Source organism: Pseudorca crassidens, chromosome 5 (genome assembly GCF_039906515.1).
Source record: "Pseudorca crassidens isolate mPseCra1 chromosome 5, mPseCra1.hap1, whole genome shotgun sequence".
Classification (NCBI taxonomy): domain Eukaryota; kingdom Metazoa; phylum Chordata; class Mammalia; order Artiodactyla; family Delphinidae; genus Pseudorca; species Pseudorca crassidens.
In genome coordinates this window covers 65718426-65733928 of record NC_090300.1, presented here as the reverse complement: position 1 = coordinate 65733928, position 15503 = coordinate 65718426, and the positions used below count along the sequence as shown (strand labels likewise).

The window sequence follows — 15503 nt, the reverse complement described above, 5'->3', positions numbered from 1 at the left end:
ACTCCAATAAAGATGCTAAAAAGAAAAAAGTAAAAAGACATGCTGAGCGATAACGATGGAAACAAAAGGGAAAATAATTGAGAGAGTGGAGCGACAAGAGGAAGAAGTAACTGAAGAACAGAAGAGATTCACGACACAGGAAATGGCAAGACTTCCTTTATCTGAGGAGGCACTGTTAGTTTTTGAGGCAAAGGACCTGAATGTAGAATGGTACACAAAGGTTGCAGCAGCCGTTCAGAATGCAATCCAGTGCTACCGTGTCACCTATGATGAGAAAAAAAGAGCTACTACCCAGATATCACTGGACCTGTTTTTTTAAGAGGGTAGATGGAACTGAATCCAGCAAGGAACCGGAACCTGTGCCATCAACGTCAGGCGTGACTGAAAGTGCAGCTCTCGCCCTCCGTCTCCTATTGCTGACGATCCTTCAGCTCTACCATCCCCCACCTCCTCTCCCTCCTCCAGTCAGTAACTCTTCTTGCCTGTTCACTCGATGCCAGCCCCTGTATGCCAGCTGTTGTGCTGTACTACTGTACTTTCAAGGTACTGTACTGTAAGATTAAAAATGTTTTTTTTTTACTTTTTGTGTTTTTTTTAATGTATTATTTGTGTGAAAAGTATTATAAACCTATTACAGTACAGTACTATATAGCTGATTGTGTTATTCGGGTACCTAAGCTAACTTTTTTGGACTTAACGAACAAATTGTACTCACAAACACACTCTCAGAACATGGAGGGGACTTACTGTACCTGTGATAAACTGAAAGCAAGCAACACAAAAATCCCCAGGTTTCAAGGTATTAGACATAATGGAGAAACAGAGTCTTCAACCCTCAGAACTCTGACCGACTTAGAAGACCCCTTCCATAGCCCTGTCTGGGCTTTCCATCACAGCCTTGTCATAGGTTTTTCATCCAGTGACAGAATTCAAGATACATTAGAAACCATTTTGTATTCAATCTGATTAATTTCCTTTTTGACTTACTTTGATAGCATTATTCGTGTTTTATACTATTTGGCAATTTGGGTTAATCAAACCACCGATGTGAAATCTCGTTGCAGAGTTTAGTAATATTTCATAACTGACTATATCATTATTGCAAAGACTTATTGAAATTGTTGAATGAGAAAATGACCAAATTCCTGTGGGGAAAAAAAAAGGATATTATCAAGTTAAAATTGCCAAGTTTGAGGAAATGGTCGGGCAATTGCTAACTAAACATCTTTTCTTAGAAAAATTCCTCTCCTAAAGTTTTACAGAGCTTTTTATAGTCCCCCATGTTGGGAGGAACCCTAGAAATCATTAATCCAGACCACATACCTGCATATAATCCTATATGATTTATGATGTTGGGGACAAAATACAGGTAATAAATTCTTTCCAAGCACAAAGTATTACTCTGAGACAAATGAAGTAATTAAAAACCACAATTACTTAACCTTTGAGAATCCTTGAGGGCATTGTCGCAGCTGTGCAAAGACCTGTATTGGTTAGCCAATAAGGCAGGCCCATCACCCACTATTTACTACAGCAGTTTACCTCTTCTCAGTAATACTTGCAGACTTCCACTAATCATGAACAAGAATTTTGAAATATTGCTCTAGCCAAGTGTTTCAGTCAGATTTGATAGCTTGTAGTATCCAGGAAGATTCTGCCCCAGAGACCAAACTCCATGTAGAATAGCGTTTGTCAATAGTTTACTTTGAGTCCCATTTGCTCTGAGATCTCACGTGGTACAATAGAAAAAAACACTGGGGTGGGACTCAGAAAACTTAACTTCTTATCTAAGTTGAGCCACTTGCTATCAGCATGACCTCAATTATGTCACTTAAACCCCAGGAGTTTCACTTTTCTCCTGCATACAACAAGCTTAGTAATACCAATATGTAAAGTTGTGGAAATCAAATAAAATAATGCACACAGAAGGACTCTACAAAAGTAAAAAATGCTTTGACAATAGCTACCATTTGTTGGGTACTCTGCATGTATTGGGCATTTGTTGAGAGGTTTCTATACATCTTCCCATTTAATCGCACAACCATCATAGAAGTTGACTGCTGTTGTGAGCCCACTTAACAGATGAGAAACTGAAGCGAAGGAAGGTTAAGTAACTGACCTCGGACCAAATAGTTTGTAAGTAAGAAAGCCAAGAACTGAACCTGAGCCACAGTCTTCTTAATCCATAAGAAATCTTCCTGTGTGAATATGAGGTTGGGCGTGTAAGGTCGGATCTAAACAAACGGCACCGCGAAACAGAGGAAAGCTTCAAGTGAGCTTTTTTAGGGAGCGCTCCCGGGGGAGGTTCACTGGTCCGAGAGAAAGGGGCCAGAGAAGTCGCACCCGGGCGAGGGTTGGGCAAGATTTTATAGGGGAAGAAGGGAAAGGGGTGTGGTGAATCTGGGAGGTCGCAGGGTATTCCTTATTTGGTGGTCTTTTCGGGTATCCTAGGGGACCGTTAGTCCCACCCCTCGAAAGGCCGGAAGGCTGGGCCGGGTGCAAAGTCCCCAGGTCAGTTCCTGGAACTGGGTGGTCCGGAATGTCTCCAGGGCAGTTTCTGGAACTGGGTGGTCCGGAATGTCTCCAGGGTAGTTTCTGGAACTGGGTGGTCTGGAGAATTTTGGTCTGATGAAACCTGTGAATCTGATTGTGTTCCCCTGCCTCGGGCCAGTTGGCCTTACAGGGGGTAGCAATTTTTTTAGCCTCCTGATTTATTCTATAGGGAGGTAAGGAGAATCAGGTACTTTCGTATGCTGCTGGTTAGTGCACATGCTTTCTCTAAGGAATTTTGGACTGAAGAGCAAATTTAGGCCAGTAGTTGTGTTTCAGTACTGGAAGGCATATAATGTTCTGTGATGCTCAAAGTGCAGACACAGGACCAAAGGGTGAAGGTTTCAGGAACACAGGTATCAGCTCAGCATCCACCAAGAGAACCAGGTCCCTTTCTGTTACTGGGAGGATTTAGGGAAAGGTGGCCGACTGTTGGCGATGTTTTCCTGGGTGGAAGTCTGGATCTCCAGTCTCCTCCAGCTTCTGAGGATCTTCTGGTGTTGAGTGTTGAAAGCAATGAAACCTTGAATCCTTTTAGGAGCAAAAGGCCAATGTCTTTGTGCTCTGACAAACCAAATGTGGGTGAAATGCCTTAATCAGTTTGTAGTGTTTTATAAGCCTGGCCTTCAGTGTAGCAGGAGTATTCCTCAAGTCTAGGCTACTACACTCTGGGAGCCATTGAGTTTAACAAATGTACTTAGCACAGTGCCTGGCACATCAAAGGCACTCAACGGATAGTTCTGGAGTGAATGAATAAGGAAGTTATTATTGTTAAGTTCTGAATTATTCTAGTTTCTTAACCAATCTGAACAACATTTCTCAAGGGCTGTCTGCCTTCTTAAACATGTGTGTGTGTGTGTGTGTGTGTGTGTGTGTGTGTGTGATTTTTCTTGGAGAGAATAGCAAAGGACAGAGTTGCTGTAGTCCTTGCAGTGAAGTGAAATGACCACTTCCAATCCATCGGGAGAGAGGAAGAGCTACAGAAATGGAAATCATTCACTACAGCAGGGTGTTTAGAAATAGAATAGACATAGTGAAAGCTGTAAGGGAAAAAATAACCCATGTCCAGATGAAGGACATCAAGAGTGGCCTCAGCAAGAGGACAGGGACACAGAAATCCACAAAGAAGTGGCCACGTGGTCATCTCTGCCAGAGCAGCCCGGGCTCTGTGGCAAGCACAGCTGAGTGGACGGACCAGGTTCTCCTGATGGAATGGATGAAGCTGGCAAGCTGACTCCACAGGCTGGGGGTATCTTTTCTATCTGGGATATTGGCAGATGTGTTCCCACCTCACACAGTCTTTGATGCAATGAGAATATAGGTCACACAGCACTTGGAATCCCTCTTGATCTCTAGCACTGAGATAGTCATGTAGCTTTTCCAGTCTTGGAGTCTTGTGCTGCGGGTTGAAGGTGATGTCTGAGACGGGTTGCCCAGACCACTTCGGTTTGTGTCCAGACTGCCACATTTTCCTTCTGGGATGTTTCTAACCTTTGGTTGTTTCTTAGGTTTATTTGTAGGGGTGGCATCATGATAACTGTAAAAAGGAGTGAGTGGGGAGAGAGAAAGGAGAGGCCATCAGCTACGAGCACTTTTTGTCCTTTTTATTACTCAGTACAGAACTATCTGGGGGAGATATTGGTGTCCCAGATAACGAGCAGAGGGGAAAGGATAAAGTAAAAACTCAACTCCTGTTCATGAATTTACTTACTTATTTACCAGAGTCCTGTAGCTGCTCTCACAGCACTCCATTCACATCTGCGTTGTTTATAACCCTGTGTTCATCTCCCCATCACACACTCACCCCAACAGAAGGTTATTTATTGTGCATCCCCAGTTCCTTACGCATTGAAAATACTCAGGCCTGTTGAATGAATGAATAAACTGTATTATCCTGTCCTCTTACTGAAAAATGCTACCTGGTTAATTTGTTCTAACTTTTTCTCACCCAGAAAGAAGACCTTCAAATATATTTTAAATATCATAAGAATCTGCCCCGAGCCAGGGCAATCTGGCAAGAATGTCAAGACTGCACCTACTTTGGGGTAACATTGCATTTCTAAGGTCTCCCACAAACTGTTTTCCCTGGACGCTGTTTATGTACATCCAATTTGTAAAGAAATTGGAAGTATGAACTAGGAAGAGGAACTTGGCATTAATTGGAATTTATGTTTATTAATTGGGATTTATGTTTATTAATTGGGATTTATGTTTATTAAAAGTCTCTCCTTTTTTGAAATTATACACTGGAAGTTTCAATGCTGCCCTGAGTCTCCATGGGACAGCTCTGTAATGAGCAGCTGTAGCCTGGTGAGAAAACCAGGGTCCTCTTCTAGGATGGGTTTTAAAAGTGGAATTAAGTCACAGTTTGGGGTTCCCTGGAATGATATCAATAAGCCCATCATGTACCCTTGACTAGACTCCACCACACCCAAACCCCAATTCTAAGACAACCTTTTCAGAAGCCTGCCCCATTGTCTCCCTCCTAATGGACTTACTTTCTTAAAGAAATAAATGTTCCGGCATTCCCACTTGCCTATAAAAATACTAGCCAAGCCCATCCCCTTTCCCATTACTCTCATTTTACACACTGTTCCTGAGGGACTGAACAGCCAATAACATTATGAAACTGGTCGACACAGCTGCCCCTTCTCTCCATGAAGAGCTCATTTCACTTCTTGTATTTAAATGCTGCCGCTTCTGTTCTGTGTGTGTGTGTTGTTTTGTTTTATGTTGTTTCTGTTTGGCTTTTCAAGGTATGCCAGCGTCAACTGGGTCACAGTCTCCCTCTTTTTAAGTATCTGAGAGGACCAAGCCAGAGACTTACGAAGTACCAGATGTTGTTGAAGGTAAGTCGATGAGACAGTGCTTCCTGTGCTTGGAGAACAGATGTGGGCGCTATGGTGCTCTTTTCCTTAGACACGTAGAATTGTGACTTCGACTTCCAAAGGTGAAACTATGTCTAGATTTCAGGCTTTTTCTGTCCCCAGGTCTAAATCAGCCTCCTCAATGAGGAATAAAACCAAAGAATCATAGGGTCCCGGGAGCCTGGCTTGCGGCCAGAACTTGGATCTCTAAGGAGAGCCCAGCTTGGGGGAGCAGAGGTCCTTGGGAGGAAAGTGGGGAAGAGGGAGGCCACCACACTGCTGGCAGCTGAGAGGGTGGGGAGGCAGCCAGACCTCTATTCTCGGTAACATATCTACAGGTAAGATATCATCTGCTCCATCTTACAGCTGGGGCAAGGAGCTTCAGGAAAGAGCTGTGGTTTTCCCTAAAGCTACTATTTTACGTGCATTTAAACAATGGAGGGGAGAAGACAAAACTGGATTCTTTTGCGACATCTACCTCTGCCCTTAGACTGAGGATTTTTCTCAAGAGCAGCATAACAGAATGAATTTTGTTTTGCTGAATCCCTAGGTGGTTCTTTCTTTCTTTGCTCTGACGCCAGCACACCTGCAGGAGAGCACTCCCAGACTGCGCCACCACCCACCCGCGTGTGCCACCCCCCCACCCCCACTCCCCCCACCCCCCCACCCCGCCCACACACACACAGGACAGGAGCTCTGTCAAAGCTGCTTCCCCAGGTGTGAGCTCAGGGAAAGGTTTGGGTCACTCCTCCAAGGTCTGTTTTGAGTTAACCTTTATAAGCAGCTCTTGCCCAGTTGGCTACTCTCACTTAATTTAAAAACAAGCCCCTGCTGTTTACTGGGTATCTTCCCACATGTATTTCTTTTTGTTTGTTTGTTTTTGTTTTAAAAAAGAATTGTTTACTTACTGAACCTGGGGCAGATTAGATACACAACCAACTTTAAATTTACATCTTTTAACTCAACTTTGAAGTGTTTTCACACACACGTACACAAATTGGCATGCAACAGTTGTCCTAAGGTAAAACACAGTCACCTTAAACCGTTGCAGGTATTTTCGCCCAAGGTTGAAAAATTGTTTATCCTGAACATGAAAACCTGTAACAGATTTAAATTAAATATATAAAACTCGTTACTTGTAGTTTTCCCCTTGCAAAGATCCAAAAAAAAAAAGTACAAGTAACTAATATACATCAGTCACAACATAATCCTGGATCATCCCCACACCAAAACCAGATGCTCCTTTAATTTTAAACCCATCATCAGAGGCCAAGAGGAAGTCATTTAGTTTTAGATAAAACAAAATTCACACCCACCTGTATTTCTTATTTAATCCCCACCATCAGATGTGCCAAAAGGCTCTGAAGTGTGAAGAAACTGAGGCTCAAGGCAGTTAAGCTTATTGCCAATGTTTTGCCCTCAGAACAAGTTACCCTCTCAGCTTTGCATCAGCAGGCCCAGCCTTGCCTGCACCGGCTCTGCCACTGCCAGTGTGGGATGCCTGCACCTGTCAGGCCTTGGTTTTCTCGCCTGTTAAGTGAGGACACCAGAACCTCCTGCACAGGTTGCTGTGAGGAGCCAGTGAGTGACGCAGTAGAGAGCTCACTCAGGGCTGACCCCCAGGAAGCTTCCTCAACGTAACGTGCGGCTGTTGTTTTATACATGGAGCCGTCACACCAGCCTGGGAGTGAGGCTGAGGAGCCTCTGCTTCCCTCCAAGAGCGGCATCTGTGAGCATGTTTTGGTACAGCGTTAAATGGTAATACTCCATGTAGGCTAGGGGCTGGTGAAAAAAGCTTTCATTTAAGGCTGGTGGGAACATAGTCCTTCTCTAAAGAACTTGGAAACATGCATCACAACTCTTAACATTAACAATTCTACTTGTAGGAATTTATCCTTAAGAAAAGTGTATAAAGATTATTTTTATTTTAGTAAAAAATTATTGAACCTAAATGTTCAACAGTAGGGGGGATTAATCAATCATGATTTAGCTATAGGATGCAATACTCTGCCACAATTTTAAAACATGTTTAAAAAATATATAATGTCATGGGAAAATGTTCATGATACGTTGTTGAGAAAAAGCAGGCTACAAAATAGTGTGTCCAATGTGGTTCTATGTTTGTGGAAAGAACACTGCGCTGAATGTACCATTTACTCTTTCCCTCTTACTTGTGACAAACAGACAAATTTATATACATCCTCATTTTAGCATTGGCTGGAGATTGTTTGCGCAACAGATTAAGTTGGCCTTCTACTTTTTGATTTTCAATAAAGCTTTTGGGTTAATGCAGGGTCTGCTGGATTTTGAGTCACCTGAGGATTTGGAGATGGACCCAGGTGATCTAGAAGGAGGTTTGGCTAAGGTACTGGATATTAAATATCGTTCTGTGTACTAACTGCTAATGGTGTTTGCCTATACATGGAAGGACTTAAGAGCGACTTCGTTTTGTTTATGATCTTTATTGTGTAAATTTTCTAAAATAATATGCATCCTATAATTCATAGTCAGGAAAAAACAAAAAAATAAAGACAATTTCAAAGTGGGGATTCGTAATAGGATAAGTGGTAATATATCTTCTTCCTTCCACATAAAAATGTTTTACTGGAATACAAAAGTAAGCGAAGGTATAAAATGCATACATAAAAGACTGGAAGTAAGTATAATAAAATCCCTTCGGTGGTTTTCCTGCATGGTAGGATTATGAATGATTTATATTTACTTCTTTGTACGCCTTAGTAAATCTATATACATTATGCCCTGTTCCCTTCCAAATGTGTGTGTATATGTGTGTGAATTCTAAGACAGCCAAGAAGAAACTTGGAAGAAGTGATGGCCACACCAGATTGGGAAGAAATTTTTGGCTTGGAAGTGGGTTTTTTCAATTTTTCTATTATAAAATTCTGGTTTTAACAAGAATAACATGAGGCATGTGTCTCAAGGGGCGGTCATTTGCATGTCCTCTCTGCTCACATGGTGCTGTGGGGATGCCTTAAGATTAAAGGAAGCTCAGGGCACAGGTAGTAATTTTATAGCCTGGAGCAAATGCAGCTAGCCTGGTTTAGAGGAGTTTAATAATGTTTGTAAGAATTTACCCTGAGTTAGAGAGGTTTAATAATGTTTGTAAGAGTCCTATATCACACAATGTAAAACTAGCCACTTGCCATGTTTGTGGGAGGAGGGTTAGTGGGAAGGAGAGGGAATAGGTAGCCGTGGAGTCTCTAAAAGCACATTGAGTTTCAAGTATTTAGGAAAGAGGAAGATGCCTGGTGTAAGAACTTTTAATCCGTTGTTAATGATGTTACAATGAACTCGGGTGAGAGTGTGTTGTCTTCCACCAGGACCTGGAACACATTTACCATAAGTAAGAAGGTAAGAATCCATGGAAAATTGTTCAGTGGAGGCAGCATGCTCTGCTCCATTCATCAGCCCTGTCACTCATATCTCTTATCCAAACATGCTAATCTTTATAGTTTAAGTAGAGATTAAGAAAATACACAACCCTTTGCTTACATCATGCAGTAGAGGATAAGAAGAGGTGGGGCTATATGCGGAGCAGAAAAGAGCTCTCTGTTCTTTGTTGTAGAAGTTGATGTGTTAAAAAAAAAAAAAAATGGACGAAGCCAAAATCTTTTTGTTTGTATTTAGCAGATAACAGATAAATACGCTATGTAGGTAGCAGGTGAATAAAATATGGAAACCCCAAGCGAAAGACTTTGAAGCTGAAACCATCCCTACCATGTCCTAAGTGTCACAATAGTAATAATTGGAACGTCGGTGTCTTAAATTAGCTTTTCCCTTAATTCTGGGTCTTTATGCTGTTTGGGAGGTGCAGATCACGTTGGCTTACCTCTTTGGCATATTTAATGGTGATAGAATATGGGAAGGGCAGGGGGAGGAGAGGAGAGAGAAAGGGCAGAGCTCGGGGAGATTCAGTGTGGCAAATGCCACCGTTATGGTGTTTACACATAAATCATTAGTAAACCTCTGCATAGCAGCCCATTCTTTGCCTCTAAAGTTTACAAATATCCTCCTCTGGGAGGGTTTTAAGTATAATTTTACCCATAGGAATAAGACTGTCACATTAAATACAGGAATATGATACTCGGATTATACTTTTCAATAGGCCCTGGGGGTAGGGGAGTAAAAGGGAGAGCACCCTATTTAAAAGGGCTGGGGTTTTCATGCTTTACAAAAGCTCAGGATGTTTCTTATATAGCCAGAATATAATGTCCATGATTTTATGAACTTCATTCTTCATTAGTACAATGTGCAGAAAGTGTAATGATTTTGCTTGTGTGTGTGTGTGTGTGTGTGTGTGTGTATCATATATTGTACTTAAACCAGCAAATATCCTTAGCTACAATTCTTTGGGAGCAGGGAAACAGGTTGATGTACCTACCTTCTGAGTAACTTCATGCTGGCTGGATCCGTAGCTCCTTATCTCTGTCCTGTTTCCCTTCTTCCCTTGGTAGATGGTTTACCTTTTGATTTCCAACAAGGCATTTGGTTTCCACAGAATGGGCCAGAGAGGACCAAGGATTCAGCCTTCTCAGACGACCTACAACAAGCTTTGGCCATGATGGAGGATTTGATCAAGTCCTGTGAGTTGGCTGTGGACCTGGCAGCAGTCACCGGATGTCCGGTATGTTCCATAGCAAGTGCTGGGACATTTCCACAAAAGGCAGGCACAGTATTACAAATGTAGCAGATACTGTGGCAAAGTTAGAGAACTGATCTGTGGGAAAGGAATTTGACTCTGGAGGAAAGCTACCTAAATCGGTCAGCAAACCTGTGCTACGAGATTCCAAGCAGCACCTCAGCATTTTTAGGAATCTTGGGTTGTGGTCCTTGGGATCCTGAATGTGGAAACTGACCCATACTCTGGAAAAAGCAAGAACTCAGGAACCAGAACATATTGGGCAGGGGAAAGTGCTGAGGGAGTAATTTATTTTCTCACTCGTGGCACCATTAAAATATTAAAAGATTTTCCCTCTTGAGTTATATTTTCTCTGTGAAAATTACTTTGAAAATGGGTCCTAAGTGAACACCCAACCCCATTTTACAACACAGATCCCAGAAGAGGCCTTGTATATCCCTAATCCAAGTGCTTAAAGAAAAATACCCAAAGAGAGAGTGCTGGGGGGTTGAGCCATCTCAACTCTGGCATTAGAGTTAATCCCAAGTAGGCCAGACCCAGGCATTCCAGGCAAACTATCCTCTATAACTGTATGATCGCCCTGGGACTGGGACATAATTAATATTCAGCTGGTTTTCACTGTGAGCTACTCTAGATTTTGACTCAGGGGTATTTTCTGTCATTGTCATAACAAATTACCCCAAACTTGGTGCGTTCAAATAGTGCAAATTTATTGTCTTACAGTTCCACGGATCAGGAGTACAACATAGTCTCACTAGGCTAAAATCAAGGTGTCTGCCTTCCTTTCTGGAGGCTTTAGGAGAAAATCTCTTTCACTGCCTTTTCCAGTTTACAAAGGCCACCCACTCACTTCCTCTGCTCATGGCATCTTCCTCCCTCTTCAATGCCAGCAGCGGAGGTTGAGTTCTTCTCCCATCACATCACTCAGACCTTCCCTTCTTTCTCTTCCACCTTTAAGGACTCTTGTGATTACATTGGGCCCAACCAGTTAATCGATGATAATCTCCCCATCTCAAAGTCAGCTGGTGAACAACCTTAATTCATTTGTCACGTTACCTGACCTAGTCTCAGGCTCCAAGGATTAGGGCATGGACATCTTTGGGAGGCCATTCTTCTGCCTCCCACACAGGAATCAAGCATTCAGAGAATTGTTGATACATGTCACACAGATACTTTCCTTCTCTTTTTTACCTTTTCATTTTTACCTGGACTTAACATACTGTTTATTGAGGTGTTAGTAGATGAAATGACCTTTCTTTTCTTTCCTTGTCAGAAATCAAACCACACAAATTAATTAGGGGCAAAAAACCCTGTGATTTTTGATTTCCCTCCCTCCTGGTTTTCCTCTGGCCAGCATCTCAGAAACAGCCCCACTGGGTTTGCTGAGATCTGGGCAGCAATGCTATTACTGTCCCCTGGGACTCCAGAATGCTCTCTGCTTACTACTGATGCAAGATTCAAGAGGGTATTCATGAACCATGGGGTGTGTGGCAGAGGGGATAGTTTTCTTGATGATAACTGTTTCCTTCTTTGGCTAAGAAAAGTCAAGAGAGCAATTTGTTTAATCATTTGGAATATCTTTCTGTTCTTCTTTTCATCTTTGAACACATGTCAGCTACCCCTATCAGATGTCCCTTTCTCTGAATCAAAAGAGTGTCCTGGAACCTGTACTCAGGGCAGGAAACTCCCAGCTATTATTCTGAGTGTAAGTAACATAGGAAGGGGAAGTTATGAGAAAAGAATATTAAAATGTGAGTAAATAGCAATCTACTCTGATTTCATTCCAAGCTGGTTTGCATGCAAATAAGATGAATGAGTTTATAGAATTTTAGAGATTTTTTAACACCAAGGCAAAGAACTTTTCTCCCCCATGTGTCCTCAGAATTGCACCTTTGAAATACAGTCCATGGTTTCTTTTTCACTAAGACCTTAACTTGCTTTACATCTAGTACATTAGGTAATGTATCCTGACAGTTTTGTACAATCCTACTGAATTATGGAAGAGCAGGCATTGGACTTTTCAACTTTCTGATTCAGGAACAGGTCCATGGAAAGAAGAGTTGACTCACCCCAATCACGTGGTCATCAGCCAGGACCACTTCCTGGATCTCTTTACTTCCTATCCAGGGTGTCAACCTCTCAACACATTCTTCATCTGATTCTGTTTAGAGTTTACTAACAACTCAACTACTGTTAACTCAGATCTAATGATTCTGAGATTCTTTGCATCAGCTTTGTAGAACTTTATCACAAGGTGTTTCCCATCACATGCTGTAGGTAGAGATGAATCCAGAACTTAACTTCTTAGTTTCTCTATTGACATCCAATATTAACCTGGTTTTGTGAAGAAAAGAAATTGAACTTGGTGGGATGAATTCATAATTAAAACAACTAGAAAAAATGCCCTTCTGATATTTACATTTTCTCCCTGTTGTGTATACTCAGTTAGTTCTTGGTTTAATTTAATCACAAAAGATTTAAGAAAAAATTTTTTAAGAAAATTTGTTTTGTGGAACACTGAGATGTAATTTATTTCCCTCTCTTTACAAAAAAAAAAAGTTCCCCCCCGGGGCTTCCCTGGTGGCTCAGTGGTGGAGAGTCTGCCTGCCGATGCAGGGGACTCGGGTTTGTGCCCTGGTCCGGGAGGACCCCACATGCCGCGGAGCGGCTGGGCCCGTGAGCCATGGCCGCTGAGCCTGCGCTTCCGGAGCCTGTGCTCCACAACGGGAGAGGCCACAACAGTGAGAGGCCCGCGTACAGCAAAAAAAAAAAAAAGTTCCCCCCCTATTCAATTTAGTGCATAAAATATAGATGCATTTAGAGTTCTTTTAAATCCTCACTTGCCAGGAACATGTTCCAAGGTTGAATAGTAAAGGTTGAATGAAATATTTTATTTTCTGAAACAAATTTATGTTATTCGATAAAGGAATTATTTTTATGGCAAATTTATTGTGGGCTAGGGCCAGGTATTTTATTTTCTATTTTAGTTCCCACTTTCCTTACCATCGTGTTGGCTGCAGAGATAAGGCTGAGTAAATAATCTTGATGACTCAGTGGAATTGCCTTGTACGTCATCCCACCTTCACAGCACCCATGTTAGAGGGTGATTGTGAGGCATAAATGAGGATTGAATCATAGGGCACCTAGCACCATGCCTGGCACCTGGTAGATGCTGAACAAAGGGCCCCAGTGCTGACTTATTTGTGTACTTAGGCTGGAAAGGAAGGAACCCCTTTGCTTCTGCCAGTTGTAATCACAGGCCCCTCGGTCCCACAGCTTCTACTTTTCATTTCTGGACCAGGCTTTGTGCTAATTCACTTATCCAGATGTTTCCTGCCTCTTTGTACAAGAAGTATATAGCTCTGTCCCTTTAGCTGTCATGGCCAGGAGGGAAAACCTGGGCACCCAAAAGAAGTCTCCTTCTGGAGGCTAGTTTTCCTACGGTCACTCTCTCAGCCAGATTCTTCATTTGGTCGATGTAGTCACATTTGAAATTCTTACCTCAGAGCTCTTACCTACAAAATATCCACACATGAAAATGGTAGCATTTACTAGATTATTTTGCCATCGTTCCCCATATCAGGGAGACCATCTGACATTTCATTTGCTGATTTGTTTGGGGCAGCCCCTATGTTGTATCTATGAGCTCACACCCATCAGATTCATCAACACACCAAAGTGATGGCCACACTAGTACGTCACTAGTGGAAAAACTGGTTGAGGCTACATTCATTTCCTAGAGCTGTGATAACAAAGCATCACAAATTAGGTGGCTACAAAACACAAAAATGTATTCTCTCACAGTTCTGGAGGCAAGAAGTCCAAAATCAAGGTTGTCGGCAGGCCCGTTCCTCTAAGGCTCTAGAGAAGAATCCTTCCTTGCTTGTTTCCTGGCTTCCTTGGCTTATAGCTGCATCACTACCATTTCTGCCTATCGTCCTAACTGTCTTCTCTATGTGTGTGTCTTTGTTTTCTTATAAGGACACCAGTCATTGGATTAGGGCCCACCCTTATCCAGTATGACCTCATTTTAATTAATTACCTCTGCAAAGAGCCTATTTCCAAATAAGGTCACATTCTGAGATCCTGGGTGGACATGAGTTTTTTGGGAAATACTATTCAAGCCAGTTCAAGGTCATCACTGAATTAGCTTCCTCACAGTGCTGAGCATTTAGCTTTGTGTCCCCTCAGGCACTCACTAAATGCCAATAAATGATTCCATACTTTAGGGCACAAGTATCTGCAAGAGGTTGTACATGTAGTCTCTAGCCTTGGGACCAACTCCTGTCTGACTGGAAAGAAAGGATATATATGGTTGAAAAGGCGGCCAAGGGTCATCCTTGGTCCTGTTCAGAGTAATCCCCCTACCGTCTTCCCTTTGGAGGCAGAGTAGCCTCCACACAGGCATGTGTCCTGGATGACAGTAACGTAGGTACACCTGTCCTTCATCACTGCTATACAGGGCTTGTGCCCTCGGCCACCACAGGATGGGTCTCAAGCATTGAGATGTCTGATCCCATCACGAGCGTGGTCCTGAGAAAGTTTATGCAAGATGTCCTGGATGATAGGTAGCCCATCTCTTCCAACTCATCTCGGAAGACCCAGTGATTCCCTCTAGTGACCTTCAATGATGACAGGCTTACTGGAAAAGGCAACCATATAGCCTCAGGAAGAGTCAGAACAATGACAGGACAGGGCTCATGGGTGTGAGAACTAAACAATTCCAGGATCCACAGCAACTCTAGGACTTTGGCCTGGGAGGGAGCTGGGGTTCTCACCTGTGTGCTCTGCCTATATGTGCCAGGTATGTCCTCTCCCCTCACCGGCTGCTGACTGGTTCTTTCCCTCCATTGGTGTCTTTTCCTCTTCCTCATAGTTTCTGATGACTTACCTTCTTTATTGCTCTGCTTCCTTATCATTTATTCCACCTCCAGCCCTCATAAAGCATCTCACAGCTACAACTCTTGCTGCTTACTGCTTCCTCCTTAGTTCTCCTCAGTTCAGACAGGGATCAGATTGGCCATCTGGCACATCTTTTTTACACCGGGCCTCTGTAGTCAGGGGCTGGCCCGTCTCTGGATTCACATCCTTTGGCCAATTGCTTACTAAGGTTCAAACAGCTGTGGCTGTGGGAGGGATGAGAAGTGCAGAGGCTGTAAAGGACAAAAACGTCGCTGCCTAGGGTGGCCTCTTCCGCCTCTACAGCCCACGGCCTTGGCAGACGCCTTAACTCACATCGCCCAGCCCTCTGCAGGTCATCAGAGTGTACACCTGGGCTTGTTCTCCCGCTCCCCCATCCTTCTGGCCTCTTTCAGAATTGCTTTTAAAAGCTGTACTATGAAATGATGCCTCCACATTCCCCAGATGTGTTATTAGAAACAGCTTTACCTAAAATCCATTCTGGGATGCGGTTGAAGGTGGGCTCA

At 42.9% G+C, this 15503-nt stretch overlaps 1 protein-coding gene across 7 annotated transcripts in view; it reads left to right on the top strand.

Annotated features, from left to right (window-relative positions):
- MCF2L2 (MCF.2 cell line derived transforming sequence-like 2) overlaps nt 1-15503 on the top strand; it is a 237329-nt gene that overhangs the window by 179644 nt on the left and 42182 nt on the right. For all 7 annotated transcript variants that reach the window (XR_010943598.1, XR_010943599.1, XM_067738173.1 and 4 more), the window contains 4 exons: nt 4503-4595; nt 5307-5399; nt 7711-7782; nt 9937-10062. Coding sequence is in view for 5 of the 7 variants with exons in the window: in XM_067738173.1 (XP_067594274.1) it covers nt 4503-4595; nt 5307-5399; nt 7711-7782; nt 9937-10062 (384 nt within the window). In the remaining 2 variants the exon portion in view is untranslated. The remainder of the gene's footprint in view (nt 1-4502; nt 4596-5306; nt 5400-7710; nt 7783-9936; nt 10063-15503) is intronic.